We start from the raw sequence: 25436 nt of genomic DNA on the forward strand, positions 1-25436 counted from the left end.
TTCTCTTAAAAGTACACTGCTTCTTAACGGCCCCCCATACATGTGTTGGCCATGCCGGATGATTCTGGCAGGACTGGTTGCCCATCTGACATGTATGGTGGCCCAACTCTCCCCCTACAGATGAAGCCAGGGAAGAAGGATCTGACATATTGTATTTAAAGCTGCTCAAGCCTTTTGTTCTGGGGGTGATAAGCCGTCACCTGAGAAGTCTGGCAGGTGCTTATCCCCCTCTCTCTATTTAGAATATATGAATTCTCAGTCGACAGCTACCATATAGGTATGGGCAGTTTAACAGTACAGCAGCCATATAACATGCCGCTATAATATACAAGTGTGCGGAGTTCTCAGCACCTCTTAGGATGTCCCCGCTTTCTGCCTGTCCCAAGCTTGAAAGGGCTGATAACAGGGAACAGAAGATTATCTCGTACTGTAATGCATTGTGGGCCTTCATCACTGAGGGTTTAGGGCTGTGGATTGTGGAGGAGCATTGGGATACCTGGTCCAGCAGCATTACTGATGACTTGATGATCTGCCTCCACTTCTGCAGTTCAGAATCGTGGTGTTTCTGCTGGGTCTCTAATAGTTGAGTCCATTCGGCTTGTGACTGTGGGACTGAACTGGATTAAATAAGAAAAGTCATGTTAAAAAAACAGGAATACCCTAAGATTGCAATTGTTTTCAGAGCTGTTGTTGACGGAAGTACCTTTCCTGTATTCGGAGGCCCTGCCACGTGGTAAGTGCTTGCGTGCTGTACTCCAATACCCACAGCTTGTAAAACAGCATCATGTTCAGCATGACCAACAGCACCAGACTGCAGAACCAGAAGGGACAAGGTCAGGTGAATGGAGTCCACGCTTTATAACTGCTCATGGTAATACGAGTAGATCTAACTAGGGCTCCACTGTGTGAGTATATAGAGTATACTGTGTATTATAGCCCCTAAGCAACAGTGCCAGCCCCCTGTATAGCTGACCATACCCAGAAGTACAGCAGTGTTCCCCAACCAGGGGCTCTCCCGCTGATACAAATCTACAACATCCCAACAACCTCCCCGGAATACTCATATCCTTGCTTAAGCAGGAGCGCATCAGCAGCGGGACCAAGAGTGCATCAGCAGCAGGATGTGCCAGGGGGACGTGTGTCGGGCATGCAGTGGCACATGGGGGACGTGCATCAAGCGTACGGCGAGACGTGCATCATGCGCACGGCGGGACGTGCAGAGGACGTTGGGGCCATGGATCATTTTGCCTGAGGCGCTGGCTGTGATGGTCCACGAAGTAATTAGACGAGTCCTGGGTGGCGACGGGTGGCCTTACTTTCGAGGGGCGCCTTACTTTAAGGGGAAGCCCTAGTTTAGAGTAGGGGTGCCTTATTTTTAGAGGGATGCCTTACTTTAGGCTAGTTAGTTGAGTAGTGTCTTATTTTAGGAGGGTGAACCAGCAGTGCTTTGGGCCTGCCAAAGACAGTTCTCTGCAATCAATGACAGCCAGATAGAGAGAGTGAATAGAGTAGGGGTCAGGTATGCATGCTGCTGCTCCATTCACTTAGTGAACAAGGTGTCTCTGTTCTAGGGATTAATAGGGGTCCCAGTGGACTCTCACCGATCAGATACTTATCAAGCATTCCGTGTAGCGGATATATTTTAATCTTGGGATAACTACTTTGAGTAAATGGTTTTCCCACAACGAACATTTGACTTGAAAAGTTCTACAGAATACAGAAGTGAGGATATTAACCCTATGAACACTATGCACGGGATACATACACGCAGCTGATCACCAGCAGGAGTTTGGAGATGCTCTGCAGATGACTCTGCTTTTCCTCAGGAACATGCCTCGTCTGAGTGGAACCTAGAAGAAACAAAGCCAAACTTTACAAGAGTGAAACCCAACCCAACATGTACAATGATGCGGATTATAACTCACTTTATCTGACCTGTGATTATACAAATGCCTCTACCCAAACACATGTGAAACCTATTGTGCAGAGCCTGGTGTCTGGCTGATGTTTCCTGTGCCGCTCTCCCTTATGTCAGTGAACTCTCGCCTGGGTTTCCTCCCCCTCTCATATGGAGATGACTATGTTATTTGGGATGTCTGGAGCGGACTGTAGCTGGACTTCTCTCCATATAAGACAGCTATACGGTGCAGGAATATCATGGTGTACAGACAACACTTAGAGCAGAAGCTGAATAACCTAGTATTGTACAGGAGCTGTATATACCAAATGGTAGAATATCAAGATTACAAACTGAAATGACCCCCCCACCACCACCACCCTAAAACCTGGAGTCCTCCAGCCGTGGCAAAACTGCAAAACCCATCATCATGTTCTGACAATCTTCAGCTAACAACTATTGCAAAACCACAAGTCCCCTCCCAGGTCTAGTTTTGCAACAGCTGTAACAATGAACATTATAAAAAGGTCACAATGCTGCACCTAGACGTGACATCATCCATAAAGCAAACACTATTCACGTATGGATCAATGCAATCGTTGTGGTCGGCAAATGTACTTGTAAATTTCCACTCCAGCTGTCACTTGTGAAACGATTTAGCAGAGTGATTACACGGTGACCAGAGAGAACAATGCTGTCGATACTGGACACACCTCGCACCCAGTCAGGTCTGATAAACAATGCTTCAGCCTGACGCAGGTCAGATTAAATATAAGTAGTAATGGCTTCCACAGAAGGGAACATTTCCCGTCTTACCAGACCTCCTGCAAATGTTCCCATGTTCTCAGAGCAAGTGGTGATAAACAGCGGCAGAAAGTCTCCTGAGACCTGAATGACTGAGCAGATTCTACCTAATGTCTGATAATCCAGCATACCCCCTTGTTGGATTACTGGACTCTCCAAACCATTGTAAATGTGTATATGGATAGAAAAGTATATGAAAAGTCATCCTGGCATGATGCTAGAGGTTATGATGCTGCAGACAGCTATGTCCACCCCTCATCTTTCTGTAAGTTTCTTTAAATATTCCACTTTTTCATAATACTGATTATGTTAGGCAGGCCGCAATGCACATCACAACCACCGGGTGGCCACATGTAACAATCATCATATTGCAGGATCGTGTTCCCCACCCCGAGGTCATTGGGATATGTTAAGCCACGAGGAAAGTTAAAGGGTTACTCCGGAGAGAATTTTTTTTTTTAATAGATTGCTTTAAATACAGTTATATTGTTTTGTAATATAACTTTATTTAAATAAAAAAAGTTATATGTATGTACTAATATACACAGTACTAAGGGGAGACACAGCCCCTCTGCTGCCACCACCATTTGTGTTGGGAACTGCAGGGCTCTTAGCCTCGCTGTTCCTGATCTCCTGTTATGTTCTAGTGCTGCTGCGGAGTGCTAAACAAAGCAGGTTCATTTCACCCGTACTGTAAATCCATATATACCGTACACAGGGGGAAGAGGCTGCCTGACACCATACCGGGAGGAAATAGCAATCATCACTACCTCTGCAGAGGCTGCCGGGCGCCTTTTCCCCCTGTATATAAGAATATAAAGTACATGGGGGGGGGGGGGGGGGGGACGCATCTTTTTCTGTTTAGTTCTAGAACAGAGCAGGAGATTGGGAACTGTGGGGCTTAGAGCTGTGCAGTCCCCGACACAAATGGTGGTGGCAGCAGAGGGGCTGTGTCACTGGAAAAACATATACAAATAAAAAAAACTATACATTTTATTATAATAATAATATTAATATTGTATTACAAACTAATATAACTTTATTAAAGAAGTGGGTCTGTCTGTGCCTCCAGAACGTAGAAAATGCTATTATTCTCCAATACAAAGTGTAAAGCTGAAGTACAGAGGGCTGGAAAGTCTCCTTGCTCCCCCTCCTATCCCTGACCCGGCCCGATTGACTGTCAGAGCTCGGCTTACAGCTGGCAGATTCTCCTTATTTATAGAATGAATGACCAATCTGCAACCGTCCACTATACATTTAGGGGGAGATTTATCAAACATGGTGTAAAGTGAAACTGGCTCTGTTGCCCCTAGCAACCAATCAGATTCCACCTTTCATTCCTCACAGACTCTTTGGAAAATGAAAGGTGGAATCTGATTGGTTGCTAGGGGCAACTGAGCCAGTTTCACTTTACACCATGTTTGATAAATCTCCCCGTGTTTGTAATTTATCTGCCGGTCCAGATGTCTCCTTACTATTAAGACTCACTTTTACATCCAGAGACCAGAGATCTATGTAATGTGATAGCGAAGCCCTCCTTTATACTGGGCTCTGCACACGTGTCATCTGGACATGATTGGGACAGGGGGTCTTTAGCCTCTGGATGTAATTAAGAATGTTTCCATTCACTATAAACAGAGATCCGGAAAATGGTGACGCATAGCTTAGGGCACGTTCACATAAAACTCTATGGACGAAATCTCAGGTATATTATAGTGCTGTGAAGGGGGAGTCTATGCGGAATTGCATTTTTTCTGCATATAAATTTTCAAATCCAACCTGGAAAAATATGCACTGTACAAACTACAGTGTGGGACCCAATAAATACATGATGTAGACTGGTATTCAACTGGAATACAGTGTGAAATTCATGTGTATTGTGAGCTAAAATAAACTTCTGCTGTGTGATCAGGGCCTTAAAGGGATTCTTTGATAGTTGTAAAAAAAATAAAATTAATAAAATTAATAATATAATAATAATAACAATAATAACAATAATAATAATAATAATTCCTATAAGTGAAAATTGGAAAAAAAAATTGCAAGGAATTGAAAAAAAAAATTCTCTGGCATTATATATATATATATGGCTTTATGTGCATTTTTTTGTTTACATCTATTACATAACTTGGGTTTGGGCAAACACTTTCTTTGACTGTTAAAGTGATGGCAGAGACTTTACAGGACATTTCTGGGGGTGAACTATAGAGATGACTTTGCTTCCTCTGACCTGCTACATGTCGGACACGATGCTGCCTCTCCTCATCCGTGGGAGTGGTGACCGGGCTGAGCACTTCCTGTAAATGAGGGATTCGCATGTGAGTATGAGGACGCTTCCTGCGGCGTGTAGAGGCGATCTTGGTGCTCTTTTCTTTGGGGGACTGTCGGTGTAGATCAGATAGGTAAGCAGTCTCTGCTTTGGTCAGTTCATTCTCTAAAATATAATAACGCAATCATCAGTATACACACCGACATGTGCTACATTTATGCTTCCTATACTCAGAGACTCCCAAGATCCTACATTGACGGCACATTGAATGCTAGTGTCATGCAATTCAGAAGGAATTATAACAAACACAGAAGATTGTCAGCAGAAAAAGCCCACCTGATCTATCTAGTCCGCCCTATTATTATTACTATATAAAAAGAAAGCATATGGAATACTTCACATAATGAAAAGGACAGCATTAGTAGAAAAGGTTAATGTTTTCACTTTTAAAATAGTCTTTATTAAATTTTTCCCATATTCGAGAACAGGTTTTACATATAAAGCAGGGACCGGCACAACCCGAGTTCCTGCTGATATATACAATACAATTTCACACAAGGATAAATCCAGTACATGTAACGGTTTCACCATACGCATATACAAAATAAAGCATCCTTATCAACCTTGCTACTCATTATCATTTTCCATAAAGAACCATACTCCAGAGCTCCAGAGAGTACGGAGATGATATGCAGAATAGGAAACACATTACTTAATATACCCCAATCCCTACCCCAGCCATCCCCCACCCCAACCCCCACCCCCCGCCCCCCACCCAGCTGAGGACCCCGAGAGGAAAGAGAAGTAAGCAGGAGGGGGAACGGGAATAAAAAAAAAAAAAAAAAAAAAAAAAAAAAAAAAAAAATCTATTGTGTTGCCAATGATGACTTCGACCACATTTACCATAAGCTCCATATGTTGCCAAAGCGTTTTTTCCCCTTTTCATTACTTGCATAGTAGATCTTTTCAAAGCACCTGATTTTATTTACCAAGTATAGCCACTCGAGCATAGGGGGCTCTTCTGTATCCACCCAGTGCCTCATCAAGATTACCCGCGCAATAAGTAACAATTTAGCTATTAATATTTGATGCTCCGATATTTGCACTGTACAGCCTAATATTATGCATAGTGGATTATATGGAATCTTTACTTTTATTTGCCCTTCTATTTTGGTAACTACCTTTTGCCAGTAATCCTGTATCACCTTACACTCCCATAATAGGTGAAGATTAGAAGCGTCATGCCAGCCACATTTACTACATATTGCATCTGTACGTTTATTAATTAATTTAAGAAACTGTGGAGAATAATGCAATCTCCTGAGTATCTTCCATTGTATAAGTTTATGATTCTTATTAATAGTGGCTATACTAGCCATTTTGAAAATATTGTCCCATTCACCCTGTGTGATAACACCTATCTCGCGCTCCCATTTTAGCTTACAAGCCATATGTTTATTCTCAGTACTAATTCTAATAATCGACTTATACAGTCTTCCCAACTCTCCTTTTCTATTCCCTTTGAGTGTCAAAATGTGTGCAAAGATCTCATGTGATTGTGTCTTAAATATCCCCTGATCTTGAGTGAACTTAACTGCATGTGCTAACTGTCTATAATATATTACACCTCGCTGATCTAGCTGATATTTTTGTGCTAATAGATCAAAACTCAGTAACTTCCCTCCTTCAAAAACTTGATCCAATACTGTGATTCCTCTAGAGACCCAAAAGCTTGTTTCTATTTTATCTAGCTCACCTAATTCAGGATTTCCCCATAACGGTGTGAATTGCGTACTACCCGTTATATGACACAATTTCTTAGTACTATTCCAGACTTTACTCCATAAGTGCAAATATGTGAAATCTTTATTACTATTCGCACCAGCCTCTAGAATATTGAGGAGGTGCTTACCACATCTACTGTTTAATCCTAGAATAAACTTCCCTAAAAGTGTATCCCTATTCCTCTGAATATTTTGTAAGTGCAGTGCAAAAAAATATAACTTGAAATCCGGCAATGAGAGCCCTCCCTCTTTTTCCCCTATTATAAGATGTTCATATTTGATCCGCACACGCTTTCTTCCCCAAATGAGGCGATTCAGTTGTACTTCTATGTATGTGAACCATTTATTAGGGACCCAGACAGGGGCAGAGCGCAATACATATACTATCTGAGGTTGTATTATTAACTTAATAAGTGCGATACGATCCACTTGAGCAAGGGGTAATCTCAACCAAATATCTATTTTCTTTTCCAGTCTTTTGATTAAGGGTTTGACATTTAGCTCAATATATCTTCTAGGGTCGGATGAAATATTAATCCCCAGGTATTTAATGCTATCCTCTTTATTTAACTTCATAAGACCAAAATCTGGGTGGATTTCTTCTTGACCGATCGGGAGACACGCAGACTTGCTCCAATTTACCCGAAGCCCTGAGATTTCTCCAAATCGCTCAAGACATTCCATTACTCTAGGAATTGCCCTATTTGGGTTCTGCACCATGACAAGCATGTCGTCAGCATACAGAATTATTTTACCTAAATCCGACTTCAGGCCAAAACCTTTTATAAATGGATCTTGTCTTATAGCTGTAGCTAAGGGCTCTATATACAGAGCATAGAGGGTCGGGGATAGAGGGCACCCCTGTCTGGTACCTCTAGAGAGGGTAAACCATTCCGTCATGCCCCCATTTATACATATTCTCGCCCTGGGTGAGTCGTACATCATCCTAATCCAGGCTACTATATTTTGTCCGAGGCCAAAGGCCCCGAGAGCCTTCCACAGATATCCCCACTCTACCCTGTCAAAGGCCTTGGTGGCATCAAGCGACAGGATAGAGTGGGGATCATCTCCAGCAACCTGAACATCCGCGAAAACTCGTTCAATGTTCGTGAAGGTGGATCTCTGTGGAATAAATCCATTTTGATCTTCATTAACCAATAAACCAACTACCTCTTTTAACCTGAGTGCTATAATTTTAGAGAATAACTTAATATCCGAATTTAGCAATGAGATAGGACGATATGAGTCGAGTTCAGTATTATCTTTATCTTTTTTGGGGAAGATAACTATTGTGGCCTCCAACATAGACTGTGGGAGATTGCCAGCTAAGCAGGATTCATAAAACACTTCGAGCAGGATTGGCGACAAGACCCCTCCATATTTTTTATAAAATTCCATTGGAATCCCGTCTGGTCCAGAAGCAGAACCATTGGGCATAGAGTTTAAAGCTTTTTGTAACTCACTTAAGGAAATCTCTCTATCTAGGCTTGCTCTCTGTTCTACTGTGACAGTTGGTAAGTTCACTCCACTAAAGAACTGGTTGAGCCGATCCTCAGGCGCATCCCCCTCCGAGGAATATAATTTACTATAAAATTCCCTAAATATCCTCCTTATACCATGCTCCTCTCTAATAATCTCCCCAGAATGTCCCTTAATAGCCTCTATTCTTTTCCTAGGATCTTGTGCTTTCACGATATCAGCGAGAATCTTACTAGGCTTACCTGCCACTATAAACCTTTTCTGCTCGCGAAAAAAAAATTTTTGTTCCGCCTTCTCAAGGAGGAACAGGGCGTGAGAATCCTGAGCCTCCCTGAGGAGCCGCAAGTTTTCATCAGAGGAGTCACGATGAAATTCCTGCAGGAGGGCAGTTGCTCGATCCTCCAGTTCTTTTTCCCTACTTCTAAATTTCCGCTTACAGATCGAAATTTCCTTATACATTAGTCCCCTAATATAGGCTTTTAACGTATCCCAAACAATTTGGGTTGAAGCAGAGCCCTTATTGATCTCCCAAAACAATTTTATCTCGTCGCCAATCCTGCTCTCAGCGTCAATAATTGTCAACCAATGAGGATTGACACGAAACGTTCTTTCCCCAGAAATATCATTTTTATTCCATCTTAATAATACCATTACTGGTGTATGGTCGGATATAGTTTTCCCCATGTACGACATAGACTTAACCTTAGCTAGAGCTACTTCATTACAAAGCATTAAATCTATTCGTGAAGCTGATTTGTGTGAGGCACTGAAACAGGAAAAGGCCCTCTTTTCCCCATATAGGGATCTCCAAGTATCCACCCAGCCAACCTCACGAGCAAACTTAGCAAGCGGGGTGAGCCGGGGGGTAGTCGGAGAACCCCTATTCCTCCTATCCAATTCAGGATCCATAACCATATTCATGTCCCCACTAATATACAATAACACATTAGGCTTGTCCTGCAAATATTGAACCAACTTAATCAGGACCTCATAAGAGAATGGGGGAGGGATGTAAACAAATGCCATTACCACTTCACTGCCCTCTAGATTCCCATATAAAAATATAAATCTGCCCCTATCGTCTACTTTCCTCCCCTTTTCTGAAAACTTAATTTGTCTGTGTATAAGTATCGATACCCCGGCTGAGTAATTCGTGCCGTAAGAGTGAATTATATCGGATGCCCATTGTCTATGAACTTTATGACTGGTCTCTGAAGTGAAATGGGTTTCCAGAAGGCAGATTATGGCTGGCAAATAATGGCTTATGCAGTCAAAAACTGCCAAGAGCTTAGTACGCTCCCCCAGGCCCCTAATATTCCATGTAAGAAGCCTTGTAGCCATCACCAATTATCGAGAGAGAAAAAAAAAAAAAAAAAAAAAAAAAAAAAAAAAAAAAAAACCATTCCCACTCCTCTCCTCAGCTCCCCCCCCGAAGCCCTCCCCACCCTCATCCCCCCCTCCCCTGGTCCCTTTCCCCACCAATGACCAGCCATATTGACCAATCCCTAAGCCTTCACAGAATTCCCCGGGGCCCCCTCCCCCCCTCCACTACCCATATATGATCCTAAATACATGGCCTGCATAGTACAAAAGTGATTTATCACACTCCAATTTCCACTTTAAATTCCTTCCCTATCTAGCCAATCGAAGGCCTCTTGAGCTGTTTGAAAGAAATAAACTTTCCCATTATAGGTGAGTCTTAACCTTGAGGGAAACAGCAGGGAGAATTGAATTTTAGCATTGTGTAACCGTCGTTTTACTTCCCTAAAGGTTTCTCTCTTCTTTTGTGTTACTTTTGAGAAGTCCGGGTATGCTGCTATCTTCTGACCATTAAAAAGTATCTCCCTCATTTCCCTCATCTTCCTTAGTATAATATCCCGATCTCTGGATAGCAAAATCTTAATTAGAAGGGTACGCGGTGGGGCCCCTGGAGGAGGAACTTTTCCCGGAACTCGGTGGGCTCTTTCTACATTGAAGTGGGTCGAGAGGTTATCAGCCCCTACTGTCTCTCTTAACCACCCAAAAATAAACTGTTCCGGCTGGGATCCCTCTATACCCTCTGGAAACCCGAGCAAGCGGATGTTGGACCTCCTAGATCTATCTTCTAACTCTGTAATTTTATCCTGGAGTATTGAGTTGTCCTTGGATAGAGTATTTAGTTTACATAGTACCTCCTTCATTTGATTTTCTAACCCCGGTACAGCTCTCTCCATTCCCAGTACTCGATCTCTTATTTTATTTAGATCATCCCGGATAAGGGAGGACTCCACTGCGAGGCCACCAATCTGCTCCTTTACATCCACTAACCCTGTATTGCATTTCTGTACCTCAGTAAGTATTTGTTCTAACATCGGAGAGTGCTCCCCCTCAGCCCCACCCCCCTCTTCTTCTACCGCTTCGGATCTAGATTTTTGACCCTCCTGACCTTTCTGGGCCCTAGTCTTGCTAGGCAGAGAGGGGGATTTTAGATATTTTTCCATCTTAGAGCTAGCATCAGAGGAGGAATTACCTCCCGATTTCCTATTATTGCTTTTAACTGGCATTCCAGGTTACCCAATCCGGCGTCCCCTGTAACCAGATGTAGCGAATAATAGCCCCCCTTCCCGTAAAGCAGGATATAGCATACACATACAGAGCATAGGGGGATTAGCTGTGAGGAGACACAAATATTTTAACGTATAACAGGTACCCTTCCTTTTCACAGATAGAGTTATATTTTTCCCCCAGACAGTCTCAAGGCTTAAACATCACCTGTAACCATACATGCATAGACAATATAGCCCCCCCTTTCTGTTAAAGGCCGAGGATTAGAGTGTAACATACATACAAAATACAGGGTGGGGATTTAGTTGTAAGGGGACACCGATATTTTAGCCTATGTCAAGCCTCCCTTCCCTTTCTAGAAAGACGTTATATTTTCCAGGCAGACTCCAAGATCCAGAATGTTACTGCATTTCACCTCAATTCATACATAATTTGATGCTTTATGCATGGTAAATAGTGGCTCAGCAATACAAAGTATAGGGGGGGATTTGGCTGTAAGAAGGCACAGTTATTTTAACATATAACTAGTTCCCTTCCCTTTCACAGATGGAATTATATTTTTCCCCCAAACAGTCTCCGGACTTCAGCATCACTTGTGACCAAGCATGCATAAACAATATAGCCCTCCCTTCCTGTAAAAGGTCAAGAGAAAGAGTATAGCGCACATGCAGAGTACAGGGGGGGGTTTAGCAGTAAAGGGTCATCAATATTTTGGCATATATCAAGCCTCCCTTCCCTTTCTTAAATGGCATTATATTTCCCGGGCAATCTCCAGGCTCGAAAATATTGCTGCACTTCACCTCAAGTCATACGTAATTACATGCTTATATGTGGTAAAATAGGGACGCAGCTAGCAGAGACAGTTTCAAGCCAGTCCATAACATTGCAAGGCTGTTATTTATAAGGATAACCTGTCCGAGGAATGCAGGAGGAGAATTTTAGCACACCGCAGGCCTCCTTTTCCTTTCTTTAATGGCAGAGATTTCAAGCAGGTTCAGGAGGCTCCTGGTTCTTTTAGTGCAAATAGGCAGTCTCTACATGCATCCTCTAAAATAATGCTTCCACAGCCCAGCAAGCTCCTGCAATCAAAAATCACAGTCAAGAGACCCTCCATTTCTTCAAGTGTGAAAAAAAACAGTAAGTCTTGCCATGAATTAGGCACATTTAACATTGCCCAGCCAAGACGAAGATAACAAGTAGAGAGGGGGAGACATGCTGTCTTGCAAGAGACACCTCACCACTCCGGTGCAATCCGCGGCCGATTCTCCGCACTCGGCAGTAGCAGGTCCCACACGTGTAGCCTCTGTGGACCCGGCGTCTCCCCAGAGTGCATGGCGCCGGGAGTTTTATGTCACGCTGCAGTGGGGGCCGTACGGGAGAGCGAACCTCCCACTCTCCGCCTCGTCTGCAGCACAGGCTCCCACGTGACCCCACCTCGACTGTCTCCTCCATCATCAGTGCCGGAGCCGGATCCCGCCGCCAGAACGGCAGCCGGCCGCAGCAGCAAGGTCCCACAATAGGCCGGGCCAGCACGGCATCCGAGTCCCCCTGGCCGGGCACAGGGCGGTGAGCAGCGGGGGGGGAGGGGCGCGGCCAGGGAACGGCGGCCGTCTCTACGTCATGCCGTCACGTGATCCCCCGCTCATGTGGGTGAGAAAAGGTTAATGTTTAGCAGCAGCAGAAATCTGGCAAGAGCTGTAGCTGGACATGAACTGATGTGAATGCTTCACGTGCTGTTCTATGTCAGGATCTGACAGCCCCGTCTCATCTGAGGCCACAGAGAGGGACTGGATATTGCAGGACTGTACAGAGGGTCCTGCATCATCCTAAAGAGGCACAGTATAATGAATTCTATAGTCTTTTAGTGTCCCAGACATCGACATTGCTTAGAATTAAAAGGATTATCCAGGATTAGAAAAACATGGCCACCTTCTTCCAAAACCAGCATCTTGTCTCCAGGTCAGGTGTGGTTTTGTAATTAAGCTCCATTCACTTCAATGGAACAGAGCTGCAAAACCTGCAACCAAACTGGAGACTGGTAGTGCTGTTTCTGAAAGAAAGTGGCCATGTTCTTCTAGGCTTGGATAACCCCTTTGGCCTTATTCATACATCCTATGAAGTTGCCCGTTATAATTTTATAGCCCTGTGCTTTCTATTGGGCTATTCAAACAAGGGCCGTTTCTAGTGCCGGGCGAGCCGGGCCACCGCACGGGGCGCCCACAGCTAGGGGGCGCCCTGCGGTGCCCGACAGTACCCGGCACGCACCCCCCGCATCATAGATTGTAAGCCCTCGCGGGCAGGGTCCTCTTCCCCATGTACCAGTCTGCCATTTGCCTTCATGTAATGTGTTTTGATCTTGTGTTGTTTCTGCTCATTACCCCTATCTATTGTATAGCGCTCTGGAATTAAGGGCGCTCTATAAATTAATAATAATAATAATAATAATAATACTAAAAAGGGCTTGCCCGGGGATCTGGAATCTAAGTTCCAGATTGCCTGGCAAACCTTTAGCTGTGTGTGCGCCTTTAAGACGCACGCACTACTAAAGGGAACAGTGCAGGGGCACAGACACAGAGGCTTCCTGTGCAGGCGGCCTCTGTATTACAGGCTGGCTGCCTGCACTGGAAGCCAGAAGGGGAGGACTCACCAAGAGGAGGAGCGGTGAAGAGCAGGGTGAGTTGCTGATGGGGGCTTATGAGGAGGGGGTGGGGTGAATCCTGCCCAGAGGGAGCCCGATATGTCCAGATAATTCTGCGCCCCCAGCCGCAATAAGCCCCACCCCCCTTGATGATAAGCCCCACCCCCGGCACCACAGATCACCCAGCTTTCCCAGCATCATGTATGTCAGTATAATGGCGGTCACCCAGCATCCTTTATGTCAGTATATTGGAGGTGACCCAGCTTTCTCAGCATCCTGTGTCAGTATAATGGAGGTGACCCAGCTTTCCCAGCATCCTTTATGGCAGTGTAATGGAGGTGACCCAGCTTTCCCAGCATCCTGTATATCAGTGTAATGGAGGTGACCCAGCTTTTCCAGCATCCTGTATGGCAGTGTAATGGAGGTGACCCAGCTTTCTCAGCATCCTGTATGGCAGTGTAATGGAGGTTACCCAGCTTTCCCAGCATCCTGTATGGCAACGTAATGGAGGTAACACCGCTTTCCCAGCATCCTGTATGTCAGTGTATAATGGAGGTGACACAGCTCTCCCAGCACCCTGTATGGCAGTGTAATGAAGGTCACACAGCTCTCCCAGCACCCTGTATGGCAGTGTAATGGAGGTCACACAGCTCCCCCAGCATCCTGTATGTTAGTGTAATGGAGGTCAAACAGCTCTCCCAGCACCCTGTATGGCAGTGTAATGGAGGTCACACAGCTCCCCCAGCATCCTGTATGTCAGTGTAATGGAGGTCACACAGCTCTCCCAGCATCCTGTATGTCAGTGTAATGGAGGTCACACAGCTCTCCTAGCATCCTGTATGTCAGTGTAATGGAGGTCACACCATGCATACTTTACTGCACCAAGCAGCAGAATTCTTCAGTTTGGGACCTTATAGGTGGGAAAGGGGAAGGAAGTTGCTGGATAAGTGCGGAGCCTGAGATGTTTGTCTGGCAGGTTCAGAAGAGATGAATTGTAGCTGCAAGAAACCATCATGGAAGCCTGGACCGGATGGAGAGGAAAAGGAAAATGACGCCACAGATCAAAGACGACGCCACCTGTGAGTGCAAGATCACGGCACAGATCCCCCATAGAAATCAATGGAATCCGTGTTTTTCATGGATTCCCCAGATCTGTAAATGGTAACTGTAAATGTGTGACAAGCAGGGACGTGATGTTAACTTTATTATAACAGATGCGCGGAAAAGGCGGACACATGTTGCAGAACAAATGCCATTATTGACAATTTTCCAGTGATCACAGAGCTAGCAGATTTCATCCACGGACCTTGAAAATCACTGAACATGTGAATAAGGCCTCTGCCTCTTTGGCACATGTGATAGTGGTGAGCATGACCATAACCCTAGGTATGTATTACCCCTCTTCCCATGCTTTATATAGGGATGCCAGCAGCTCATTACCACTTACAAAATCCCTTTAAGAAATATAGCGTAATCATTGTATAAAGAACAGATCTGCAACTCTCTAATATACTTTGTATTCTGATTCCTCAAATCCTTTTCATGATCTCATGAGACATTGACTGTTCACATCCTGAGCCTAAGCCCCTGTTTTATCATGTTCTCCTGGTGGAGGTGCACAGCTCATGAATACAGAGACCCCATGGCCTGGCTTCACACAGCCGTGACATTTTTGTATCTGTATTTTCGCCCTGAATCCCAGTCTGACTGTGGATCTGATGACTTTGACTAGGCGGCCATGAGTTCAGGTCAACAACTTCACGGTCAGACTAGGACTTGTGGTAGTAATACACCAGTGTGAACCCAGCCAAGAAAAGACACAAGACATGCTCAAGGCAAACGTAACAAAACCATTCATGTTTCCAGACACTGACAGCCAGCAGAGTTCTGGGTGATTTAAAGGAGAAGTCCGGCGAAAATTATTTTTTTATATGTTATTACTTATGGAAAGTTATACAATTTTCTAATGTACATTAATTATGGGAAATGCTCATATACTGCTATTTCCCTTAATTTAGTGTATCAGGAAGTGTTAGAATTATCTCTGAAGCAGTGACGTCACGACCAACGGTGTAATTCCTATGGAGTGTCCAGCAGGGGGCGCTCTATATATAGAAGTCAATGAGTACCATTGACTTCTATATATAGTGCGCCCCTGCTGGACACTCCATAGGAATTACAGTGTATGTAATGTAATGTAATGCACTGTACTGTTGTGACTTTATGAATACATTTATGGAATACTTTGGGGAGCAAGTGTCCTTGCTCCCCAAAGTATCCCATAAATGTATTCAATGAATACATTTGCAGGGCACCGAGCAGGGAGGGAGAGAGGTGCCATCTACCTCCCCCCCCCCTTGCTCGGTGCTGGGAACATATACAAAGCACTACTCCCCCATTATCTGCAGATAATGGGGGAGTAGTACCTGTGCTATCCCTATCACCGCCCGCGCCGCCGCCGCCGGCGCCGCTCACACGGGCTGCTATTCATGCCCCCCGCCGCTCTCCCTCCTCCTCCTCCCGGCATCAAACTTACGATCGCGCCGCTCTTTCCCCGCCGCCCGCGCCGCTCCTAACTACCCGCCCGCTCGCTCGCTAGCCCCGTTCCTGGCCGCCGCTCTCTGCTCATGCCGGCCGCGTCAGCCCGCCCCCACCCCGGCCGGGGACACCAGGAAGCGCCGTGCTCCCGGCCGGGGTGGGGGTGGGCTGACGCGGCCGGCATGAGCAGAGAGCGGCGGCCAGGAACGGGGCGGGCGGGTAGTTAGGAGCGGCGCGGGCGGCGGGGAATCAGCGGCGCGATCGTAAGTTTGATGCCGGGAGGAGGAGGAGGGAGAGCGGCGGGGGGCATGAATAGCAGCCCGTGTGAGCGGCGCCGGCGGCGGCGGCGCGGGCGGTGATAGGGATAGCACAGGTACTACTCCCCCATTATCTGCAGATAATGGGGGAGTAGTGCTTTGTATATGTTCCCAGCACCGAGCAAGGGGGGGGGGGAGGTAGATGGCACCTCTCTCCCTCCCTGCTCGGTGCCCTGCAAATGTATTCATTGAATACATTTATGGGATACTTTGGGGAGCAAGGACACTTGCTCCCCAAAGTATTCCATAAATGTATTCATAAAGTCACAACAGTACAGTGCATTACATTACATTACATACACTGTAATTCCTATGGAGTGTCCAGCAGGGGCGCACTATATATAGAAGTCAATGGTACTCATTGACTTCTATATATAGAGCGCCCCCTGCTGGACACTCCATAGGAATTACACCGTTGGTCGTGACGTCACTGCTTCAGAGATAATTCTAACACTTCCTGATACACTAAATTAAGGGAAATAGCAGTATATGAGCATTTCCCATAATTAATGTACATTAGAAAATTGTATAACTTTCCATAAGTAATAACATATAAAAAAATAATTTTCGCCGGACTTCTCCTTTAATGAATGACAGGATATTAGACTAACCTAAATGATGAAAATATTCATCAAGGCCACTCCAGAAGTTTTTCTCAATAAAGGTCTTGACAAGCCCCCACGGCTGTTTTCTATACCGGAGCTCGGTTGAGATCCTATGAATGGAAGGACAAAGTGGTGGTCAATGAGGTGATCTTCTGATCAATAACATGAGCTACTTCTCGAGACTCAGAATATCATCAAAAAGGTGTTCTGAATCATACCGTGCCATCCAGCCATTGACTAATAGTGGCTATGTTGTGTAGTCAGTTGGTATATGTGGTCACGTACATATACACTTTCTATTGAACACAATGGTACTAGTAAAACCAGAGACCATATGTAGCCACTAGTTGTCCAAGTTTGGTCTATAAAAGTCTACAGCGGTGCAAGAAAAAAATTAATAAATTATATATATATATATATATATATTTATATTAATATTTTTTTTTAAGCACAAGTATACTGAAAGAGCCCTGAAACATGATGTGAACGCGGCTACAGGGAAACATGCGAGACCTCTAATATAGCCATGCTATACCTTAACCGGCTCTTGTTCCGGGCGACTCGGGTGAGTGTGTAGCGGTTGATGGTGTAGAAGTAATCATGATACGGGATATCATGCGTCAAGACTTCTGCATCAATCACGTAACATTCACTTTCCTGACTGGCTTTGTACAGTGTCTGAAAAAGAAGACAGAATATAAGATTGTTACAAGTACAGAATCCTTATATCTGACAGTATGTAGGGGGGGGTATACGGATGCAAATCGATGTAAGCCATATACAGCATAATTCCCCAACTTGTGGCTTTCTGTCTTTTACACAACTACAGTTCCCATCAGGGGTGTACCTAGAAATGGCTGGGCCTCACAGCTGGGCCCCCCCCCCCCCGACTGACCACAAACCCATCAGGTATAGTCATAACCTTTAACGTTTGCAGCACCCTCAAGGCCCACTCGCCCACCAACACTGCAAATTGGGCAGGAGTAGTGCAGGATTGGGCCCTCTGATGCGGCGGCTCAAGTAGCAGTGACTATGGCTGCTACAGCGTTAGTTACGCCCCTGGTTCCCATCATGCCCTGAGAACCTTTAGTGCATCGCATCCCACTGGAGCATTATATTCCCAACCCATTGCACAACTACAATTCCCATCATGCCCTAATAGCCTTCAGCGCATCCCACTAGAACAGCCTATTCACCAACCTGTGGCTCAGTCTTATTGGAAACACTGACCTAGAGGGCTTTCTCACCTGTGTTTCCGTTACAGTTGCCGACTTTGGCGCCAGAGGATTCGTCAGGGCGATGGTGTATAAGATAACCCGCGTCTGGTTTCCATTTTCTTCCTTCTTCCACGGATGGAATATAACTTCTGTTAATAAAGAAAAAACAATCACTCTCCTCCCTTGTAGAATATAACCTTAGGCCAGTACTTCTCATCTCCAGCCGTGAACTACACACTCCAACGACAATCATCACGTTTTGAGGATTGCCCCGAAAGTGATCGCACCGGCGACCAGCGCCATATTGAGGACATCCTGGAAGTATGACATATAAGAGCTTGATATGTGACCGTGGGAGAATCAAAATTTACCTGTAAACCTTCTCTGCTCCATGAAATCCCTCTGAAACTGAGATTCAGTGAATAGGAGGCTGAAAAGCTTGTCCACGCTGAAGTTGAAGACCTCATTGATATACTGGCGGCCATTCAGGTCTCCATAAAACGCCTGCACTTCACCTGCAGAAAGAAAAAGACTTTCTTAAAGGGTTTGTCCATAGTAGAAAACTCATCGTCATACACTCACCTGGCCACCTCTCTCATCTCAGGTATTGGACATCTCATGTAGGCATGGATTCACCTGCACCCTCTATAACAGGGATGGGGAACCTTCAGCCCTCCAGCTGTGGCAAAACTACAATTACCATCATGCCTGGACAGCCAAAGCTTCGCTTTGGCTGTCCAGGCATGATGGGAATTGTAGTTTTGCAACAGCTTGAGCGCTGAAAGTTCCCCCTCCCTGTTCTATAATGACTAAATAAAAGACAAACCTAAGCACAAAGCTCCAGGAATCCTTCTCCACCACCCACACAATAGCTGATTCACACTTTATGTACACACACTATATACAATGAATGATTCCCATATCCACATGGCCTCTACTGTAGCCGTACAGTATGTACAGCTGCCTCCAATGTGTATTTTCGCCTTTTAAAGTGATGATGTATCGCTAGCATATACCATCACTGTATGATCAGTAGGGTCAGATGTCTGGGACGCCCACTTATGTATAGGACCGTGTCCCCTTCACAGCAGGATCCTGGCCGCCCATCAGCACTTTAACCCCCTACATTCTCAGTATTAGTGAGGGTTCCAGAAATCCGTTCCCCAACCGTAGGAATATGCAATCACTTTATTAGATGGGGATACCTCTAAATATGTACAGCTGCTGGAAATGTGACTAGATGTAGAGAAGCCACAGCTGCTGTGTGTGACCTATATACCCGGGCTCTGCCCTCTGCTGGGTTCTATAAATACGTACATGCTGAGTAGTATGGTGTGAGAGCTGTGCTGCTTGGCCTGAGCCAGTCTGATGTGTATCACAGCATGGAACATCTGCTGAGCATGTAGGGAAAGTGGAACCACGCCCGTCGGGAGGTGCAGAAGCCACTTTCCTCTAATACGATGAAAGCATAAGAATCAAATAAACTAAGAATTCACCTTCATCATGGGTTTCCGAGGAGTCACTGAGCTCAGTGGGCAAATCTTCATTGTCATTAAAGTCCAGGGATGGAGAGGTAACAGGCGGGAGAAGCTCCACCTTCTGCTCTTCAAGGTTTGCAATCAGAATCTCCCTCTCCAATGAGTTGTCTATGTCATCAAGGAGGCTGGCATCAAACTAAGAAGGGAGAGGATGAAGCAATGACAGATCACACCACACAGCATGGAAACTAAAGAAACATACACAGGCCAATTATCGTGCAAAAAAAACCCCTTAAAACGATTGAATATAAGTGAATGAAAATTTATTCATATGTGGTTGATCGCATCTTCTGAGCTGACCTCAAAATCATTGTTAATCATTCTCAAGTCTTTCAGTGAAACACTTATGGGTCACAGTATATAGATAGGAACACAACTACCAATATTTATGGACAATATAACATCATAATTACGATTGTATTGACAACTTTTCATAGCGACTTATCGGAGTGTAAAAGGACCCTAAAACGCAGCCACAACATAGCAAGGTGACAGCATGGCTGGCTGTTGGCAGAAACAGCAAGTAAAACGGGTAAACGTTGTATGCAGCTATAAAAGGGGTTATCCAGGCTTAGAAAAACACGGCTCCACTCCTGTCCTCACTTTGGGTGTGGGGTTTTGCACCTCAGTTCTATTAAAGTGAATAGGACTAAATTGTAATACCACACATAACCCGAGGACAGGGGTGGCGCTGTTGCAAGAAAGTAACTGTGCTTTTTCTAATGCTGGACAAACCCTTTAAATATTGACACATGCAAGATATAATATAAAGCAACAAAAACTATAGTACACAATCATATGTTCAACCCATCATCTTAGTTAGCCATGTACTGTATTCCCTATTAACAGGTTTTCATAGACCCTCATTATCCAAAGGAGGCTAAAGCTGTGTCATTATTTCATTCAGATGGTATACGAGGTATACAAAGTATGCAGTAAAAAAAAAATACAACACTGTATACATTTTTTTTTTAACATAGGTATGACAAATGTCACCGAGCAGCATTTATCAGAGGTATACAGCAAAGGTATACAATAAAGTAATCCCAAAATGTACAGCCTGGATGGAAAAGGGTCTTAGATGTTCCTGACAGCACCTAATACCGGTTCAATGCCCTCATTCCATCCAGCTATAGACTGAAGGCGTGGTACATACCGTGGGAGGGTCACTACTGGTGGTGGACGTCACATTACTGCTGGTCAGAGAGGGGTCTTGTAGGTTGCAATTTGTTTCTGGCTTAATATCCCCACTGCTTTTCGATGAATTGTCATTCACTTCTACATCCTCCACTGGGATTTCTTCACAATAGCTGAGAACAAACGGCAATCCACAGTTTAGGAAAAAGAAAAAAAAAAAACATAAAAGTAAAGCCAACTATATTTAAAGACAAGAAACACATCATCATATAGATGACTTAAAGGAAAAGTCCAGAGAAAATTAAAATTTTCAAGCAGACGAGGGCAGGGAGGAACATAATAAAGAAGCTGTACTTACCTCTCCCCCTGCAGCGCTGCCTTACTGCTCCAGGACTCCTCGATCTCCTGCACTGACGGCTGATGGACAGCCCGCTCAGCCGGTCAGTGACTAGGGCGGGACATCGCTGTTTTCATTGATTGGCTGAGTGGGCAATCCATCAGCCGGGTTGGATACTTTCCCCAAAGTTGTAGCATTGGAAGTCGGGGTAAAAATGAGTTCCAGCGAGGGTCCCGTAACCTCCAATGTGGCACATCAGAGGCGTGGGGAGAGGTAAGCTGTCCTTGTTTATCATGTTCCCCACTACCCTGCCTGCTGGCATATAACCATTTTCTCCGTAATTCTCCTTCAACTATAAAACAAACTTTATCACTGTTTCAGAGAAGCCACTGAAATATGGTGCATATGGAGGAACGACCGAGAACACCCTACAAACTCACCCCATGGTGTTAAAGTCGTCGTCAGGCGGAACGTAGTCTTCATCATCGCTGGTCAGGCCCAACTCATTGCCGTAACACTGGTGGACAAAATGCCATAGCTCCTTCGGACATAAAGGCTGCAAGAAGCAAAGGGGAGTAAGAGGGAGAGTACGGAGGAGAGGAGAGAGTCATCCATAGGAAGAGAATAAAGGTAGTCACCTTGTCAAGTAAAGCATTCTGCCAGAGACGGAACATCATCATGTAGGTTCGATCTCGAGCCCCGAATGATGTAAAAAAGTGCTGGGAAAAGATCACAAAAAAGTGTTAGGCCAGTCCCACATCTCTCCCCCCCCCCCCCCCCCGCCCCAGCTGTAGCAGTGCCGGACACCCCTTACCTTTTCAGTGTCTGTGCACAGCTGTATTGCATTGGGAATGAGTCTTGCAGTCTTCTCCTTAGTCATTGAGCAGATGTCTTTTAACCGCACCGTCAGCTAATGGAGGGAAATAAACTGATTACTGACTGGACTACGGGAGCGATATAACACAGGATGTGTGGGGGATACACATCACAGCTTATAGGAAGAATCCCAGTCATACTCTACAGTCTACAGCACAGGTTGGGGGACACCCCTCTGTATACCTCTGTCACATAGCTAGGATACAGGACACTTAGGGGCCTCAGTGATACAAAGACGCCCATGTCAAACAATTAAAAAAATATGGAATATTCAGTGATCAGAAGTTGGCGCTATATCATGCAGCAAATACATTTTAAAAAGTGTTTCAGAGTTCTGAAATCTGAAAAATAAAATCCAGATCTTCAGGATAGGAATGCCATGCCCTTCATTCAATGCTAAAGCCAAGTGCAGCGGATACTGGGCCAGAGTTGTGTCCATAGGATGTGTCTGCCATTATTTTACATAAAACACTTTAAGGCTGCAGTTACATGTCGGTGATATACGGTCTGTGAGCTGACTGTATATTACACAGTGAACCCTTCAACTTCCCTGCATTATAATGAATTGCGATGCAGGATGCTCCGGAGCAGCTGAAGAGTTCAGTCCGTGATATACAGTCAGCTCACAGACCGTATATCACCGACCATTGCTTGCTGTGCTGTTCTGCTGCTGAGGGGCCCTTATAGCTATTTGGTCAACCCTAGAATCTCTCTCGGAACATTCACCTTTCCAAACAGAACAGTCTATATATGAGGTGGGTGTCTCAGTATATGATGAGTCTATGTCCTTACTATGTGTCAGCCTCACAGTACAGAATATACCGGGAATTCCATAAATAGCAATTCTCTGATCTCTCACCATCATCATCCTCAGGCTTGCAGCCCCTTCCTGTGGGTTACTATCGCTGCGCAGCAACGTTTACAGCCATAAAACTGAGCGATTTACTGCTATTTATCTCTTCACTCGAAATATTTTTAAAGCGGTTTCCAGAATTTAACCCTTTGGCCACCAGGCTATTTTGAGCCTTAATGACCAAGCAGCTTTCTTGTTCTTTTCAATATTGTCTTTTTTTTTTTTTTTTAAGCTTACTATGGACACTGCCAGGTGAGGGCTTGTTTTTTGTGGGACAGGGTGAACTTTTTAATGGTACCATTTTGGGGTTTACAAATACATCAGAATTCTTCTATGTAGCGAGCAGACTTTTTTTTGCAGATAGGAGCTGAACTATCACAGTCCAAAGAGGAACCCAGTCAGATGACCTATATACAGCGTACAGAGAGGAGGCCACAAGTTTGGCTTAAGCTAATGTTGACTGAAAGAGGGAAAGGGTGAATGTTATGTGAAGTAGACACAGTGGTAACACAGTATATGGTGAAATGTCTGCCATACTGCAAGGCACAACTAGCTGTACCCTATGTGTCAGGAGAAGCATATTCACAGATAATTCTGGTCATGTTCGTCAATCTGGGCAAACCTAGATGTGTTAGTGGGGAAGATGTACAATGCACTAACCAGAGTCTCCCAGCGGAAGATGTTACTGTAGAAGCAAATCCAGTTCTCCGACAGGTAGAGACGTCCCTGCAGTAAGATGTCCCTCTGCAGTGCACACGAGTAGTCTGCAAGTGCAAATGTATGGAAATGTGAGTACAGAGGATCTACCCATATCAATTCTTCTATACACGTCATATAACTAACAAACGAGAGGCGTCCTTACAATGTATGAAGGGGTTATCCAGGATTAGAAAAAGAACAGCTAATTTCCTGTAAAAACAGCGCCACCCCTCTCCTCAGGTTGTGTGTGGTATTACAATTCAGCTTCATTCACTTCAACGTAACAGAGATGCAATACCAAACACTCAAACTAAGGACAGGAGAGGTGCTGTTTCTAGACGAAGGCGGCTATGATTTTCTAAGCCTGGGTAACTCCTTTAATATTGTGATAGGCCATGTTCACATATGGTATCAGACCGGCCGTTCTGTGACCCGGCTGGGTCGCAGAACGGCCGATGTCAGAGGAGATTATACTGGACGGTACTTTATTTCTGTTGAATTGGGATGCGTGAGTATCCGTGTGCGTCCACATTTCAATTCACCACTGTGCACAATGGAGCGTGCAGCTGCAGTCGCACTATCCAATGTGTGAACTGCATGTCTATGTGGCCGCTATTCAATGAATAGTGGCTGCACAAAACTGACATGTCAGTTTTTGTCCGTCCGGCTGGGATACCGGACAGAGATTCCATACATGCACATAGAATGTATCTTCTGCAAATTGCAACAACGGTTGTGATTTATGCAAAAGAAAAATTGTGTGAACATGGCCATAGGGTACATGCTTACTTCACTCTGACACATATTCTGTGGCAAAATCTGCCTCCCATTTGATTTCAAAAGGAATCTGCTGTAGTTTCTATTGGAATAAACCCAATAGCAAGTGACAAGTGACCTGTATGTTGGCTTCTTCTATCTGTTGTGATAGCACTGTTTCCATAACACAAGGCAGACATGTCCTGACATCTCTTGTGCTGACACCGAGTTACAACCAATGTTTGACTCCACAAGTAGAACAGTGAGTGCAGCTCTGAAGTCACTGTACATAAACACTCCATTAGCTCCCAAATAATTAAAAGTGGTATTTTTATTTTTCATATTAAAAATTGCACATCGATGTGTGTGACAAATCATCTGGGTTTTTTTGTTTTGTACCTGTGATCCACTGGGAGATGGCCTGGCTACTATCCTTCTCCATGCTTATTATAATATACCCCAGAGCTGCACTCACTATTCTGCTGGTAGTCACTGTATACATATATTACATTACTTATCCTGTACCGATCCTGAGTTACATCCTATAATATGCTTCAGAGCTGCACTCACTATTCTGCTGGTGGGGTCACTGTGTACATACATTACTTATCCTGTACTGATTCTGAGTTACATCCTGTATTATACTCCAGAGCTGCACTCACTATTCTGCTGGTGAGGTCACTGTGTACATTGATTACATTACTTATCCTGTACTGATCCCGCGTCACTGTGTACATACATACTGTATATTACCCATTAAGCATGTTTCAGCTGCATATTTCATATCAAACCTGCAAAGAATCTACAAGATCCATGTTCTGTGTAGATTCTTACATGGATATTGAAGCAGCTTTCACCCTTTTCATTGCAAAAGATAAAATCCAAGATGAAATTGACATAGTCAGGACATGAGAGAACCGGCCATATTGAATAGATGACGCTTCTTATAATTTGGCACTGCTATAAGTGCGCACATCTCACGGACTGTGACAGTGAGGTTCCTGTTTGGGCTCCATAGGAGTTCTCTTACCTACAATGAGACGCTCAGTATCTGGCAGCTGCTTAAAGAGTTTCCGAAAATCCTCATTTCTCTGTTTATACGTCGGACTCAATACCTGGAAAAACAAACTCGGAATATTTAGATACAA

The 25436-nt window shown here is 44.6% G+C and overlaps 1 protein-coding gene across 3 annotated transcripts in view; it reads right to left on the reverse strand.

The window, feature by feature from the left end:
* Positions 1 to 25436, reverse strand: part of GRAMD1B (GRAM domain containing 1B) — a 159786-nt gene that overhangs the window by 7036 nt on the left and 127314 nt on the right. For all 3 annotated transcript variants that reach the window (XM_069948857.1, XM_069948858.1, XM_069948859.1), the window contains 15 exons: positions 25319 to 25403; positions 23494 to 23597; positions 21919 to 22014; positions 21743 to 21823; positions 21545 to 21660; positions 20787 to 20940; positions 19589 to 19766; positions 18464 to 18607; positions 18123 to 18241; positions 17411 to 17553; positions 16882 to 16985; positions 4932 to 5135; positions 1766 to 1850; positions 704 to 811; positions 497 to 617 (listed from right to left, as the gene is read on the reverse strand). In XM_069948857.1, the coding sequence (XP_069804958.1) occupies positions 497 to 617; positions 704 to 811; positions 1766 to 1850; positions 4932 to 5135; positions 16882 to 16985; positions 17411 to 17553; positions 18123 to 18241; positions 18464 to 18607; positions 19589 to 19766; positions 20787 to 20940; positions 21545 to 21660; positions 21743 to 21823; positions 21919 to 22014; positions 23494 to 23597; positions 25319 to 25403 (1842 nt within the window). The remainder of the gene's footprint in view (positions 1 to 496; positions 618 to 703; positions 812 to 1765; positions 1851 to 4931; positions 5136 to 16881; positions 16986 to 17410; positions 17554 to 18122; positions 18242 to 18463; positions 18608 to 19588; positions 19767 to 20786; positions 20941 to 21544; positions 21661 to 21742; positions 21824 to 21918; positions 22015 to 23493; positions 23598 to 25318; positions 25404 to 25436) is intronic.

Source organism: Dendropsophus ebraccatus, chromosome 12 (genome assembly GCF_027789765.1).
Source record: "Dendropsophus ebraccatus isolate aDenEbr1 chromosome 12, aDenEbr1.pat, whole genome shotgun sequence".
NCBI lineage: Eukaryota > Metazoa > Chordata > Amphibia > Anura > Hylidae > Dendropsophus > Dendropsophus ebraccatus.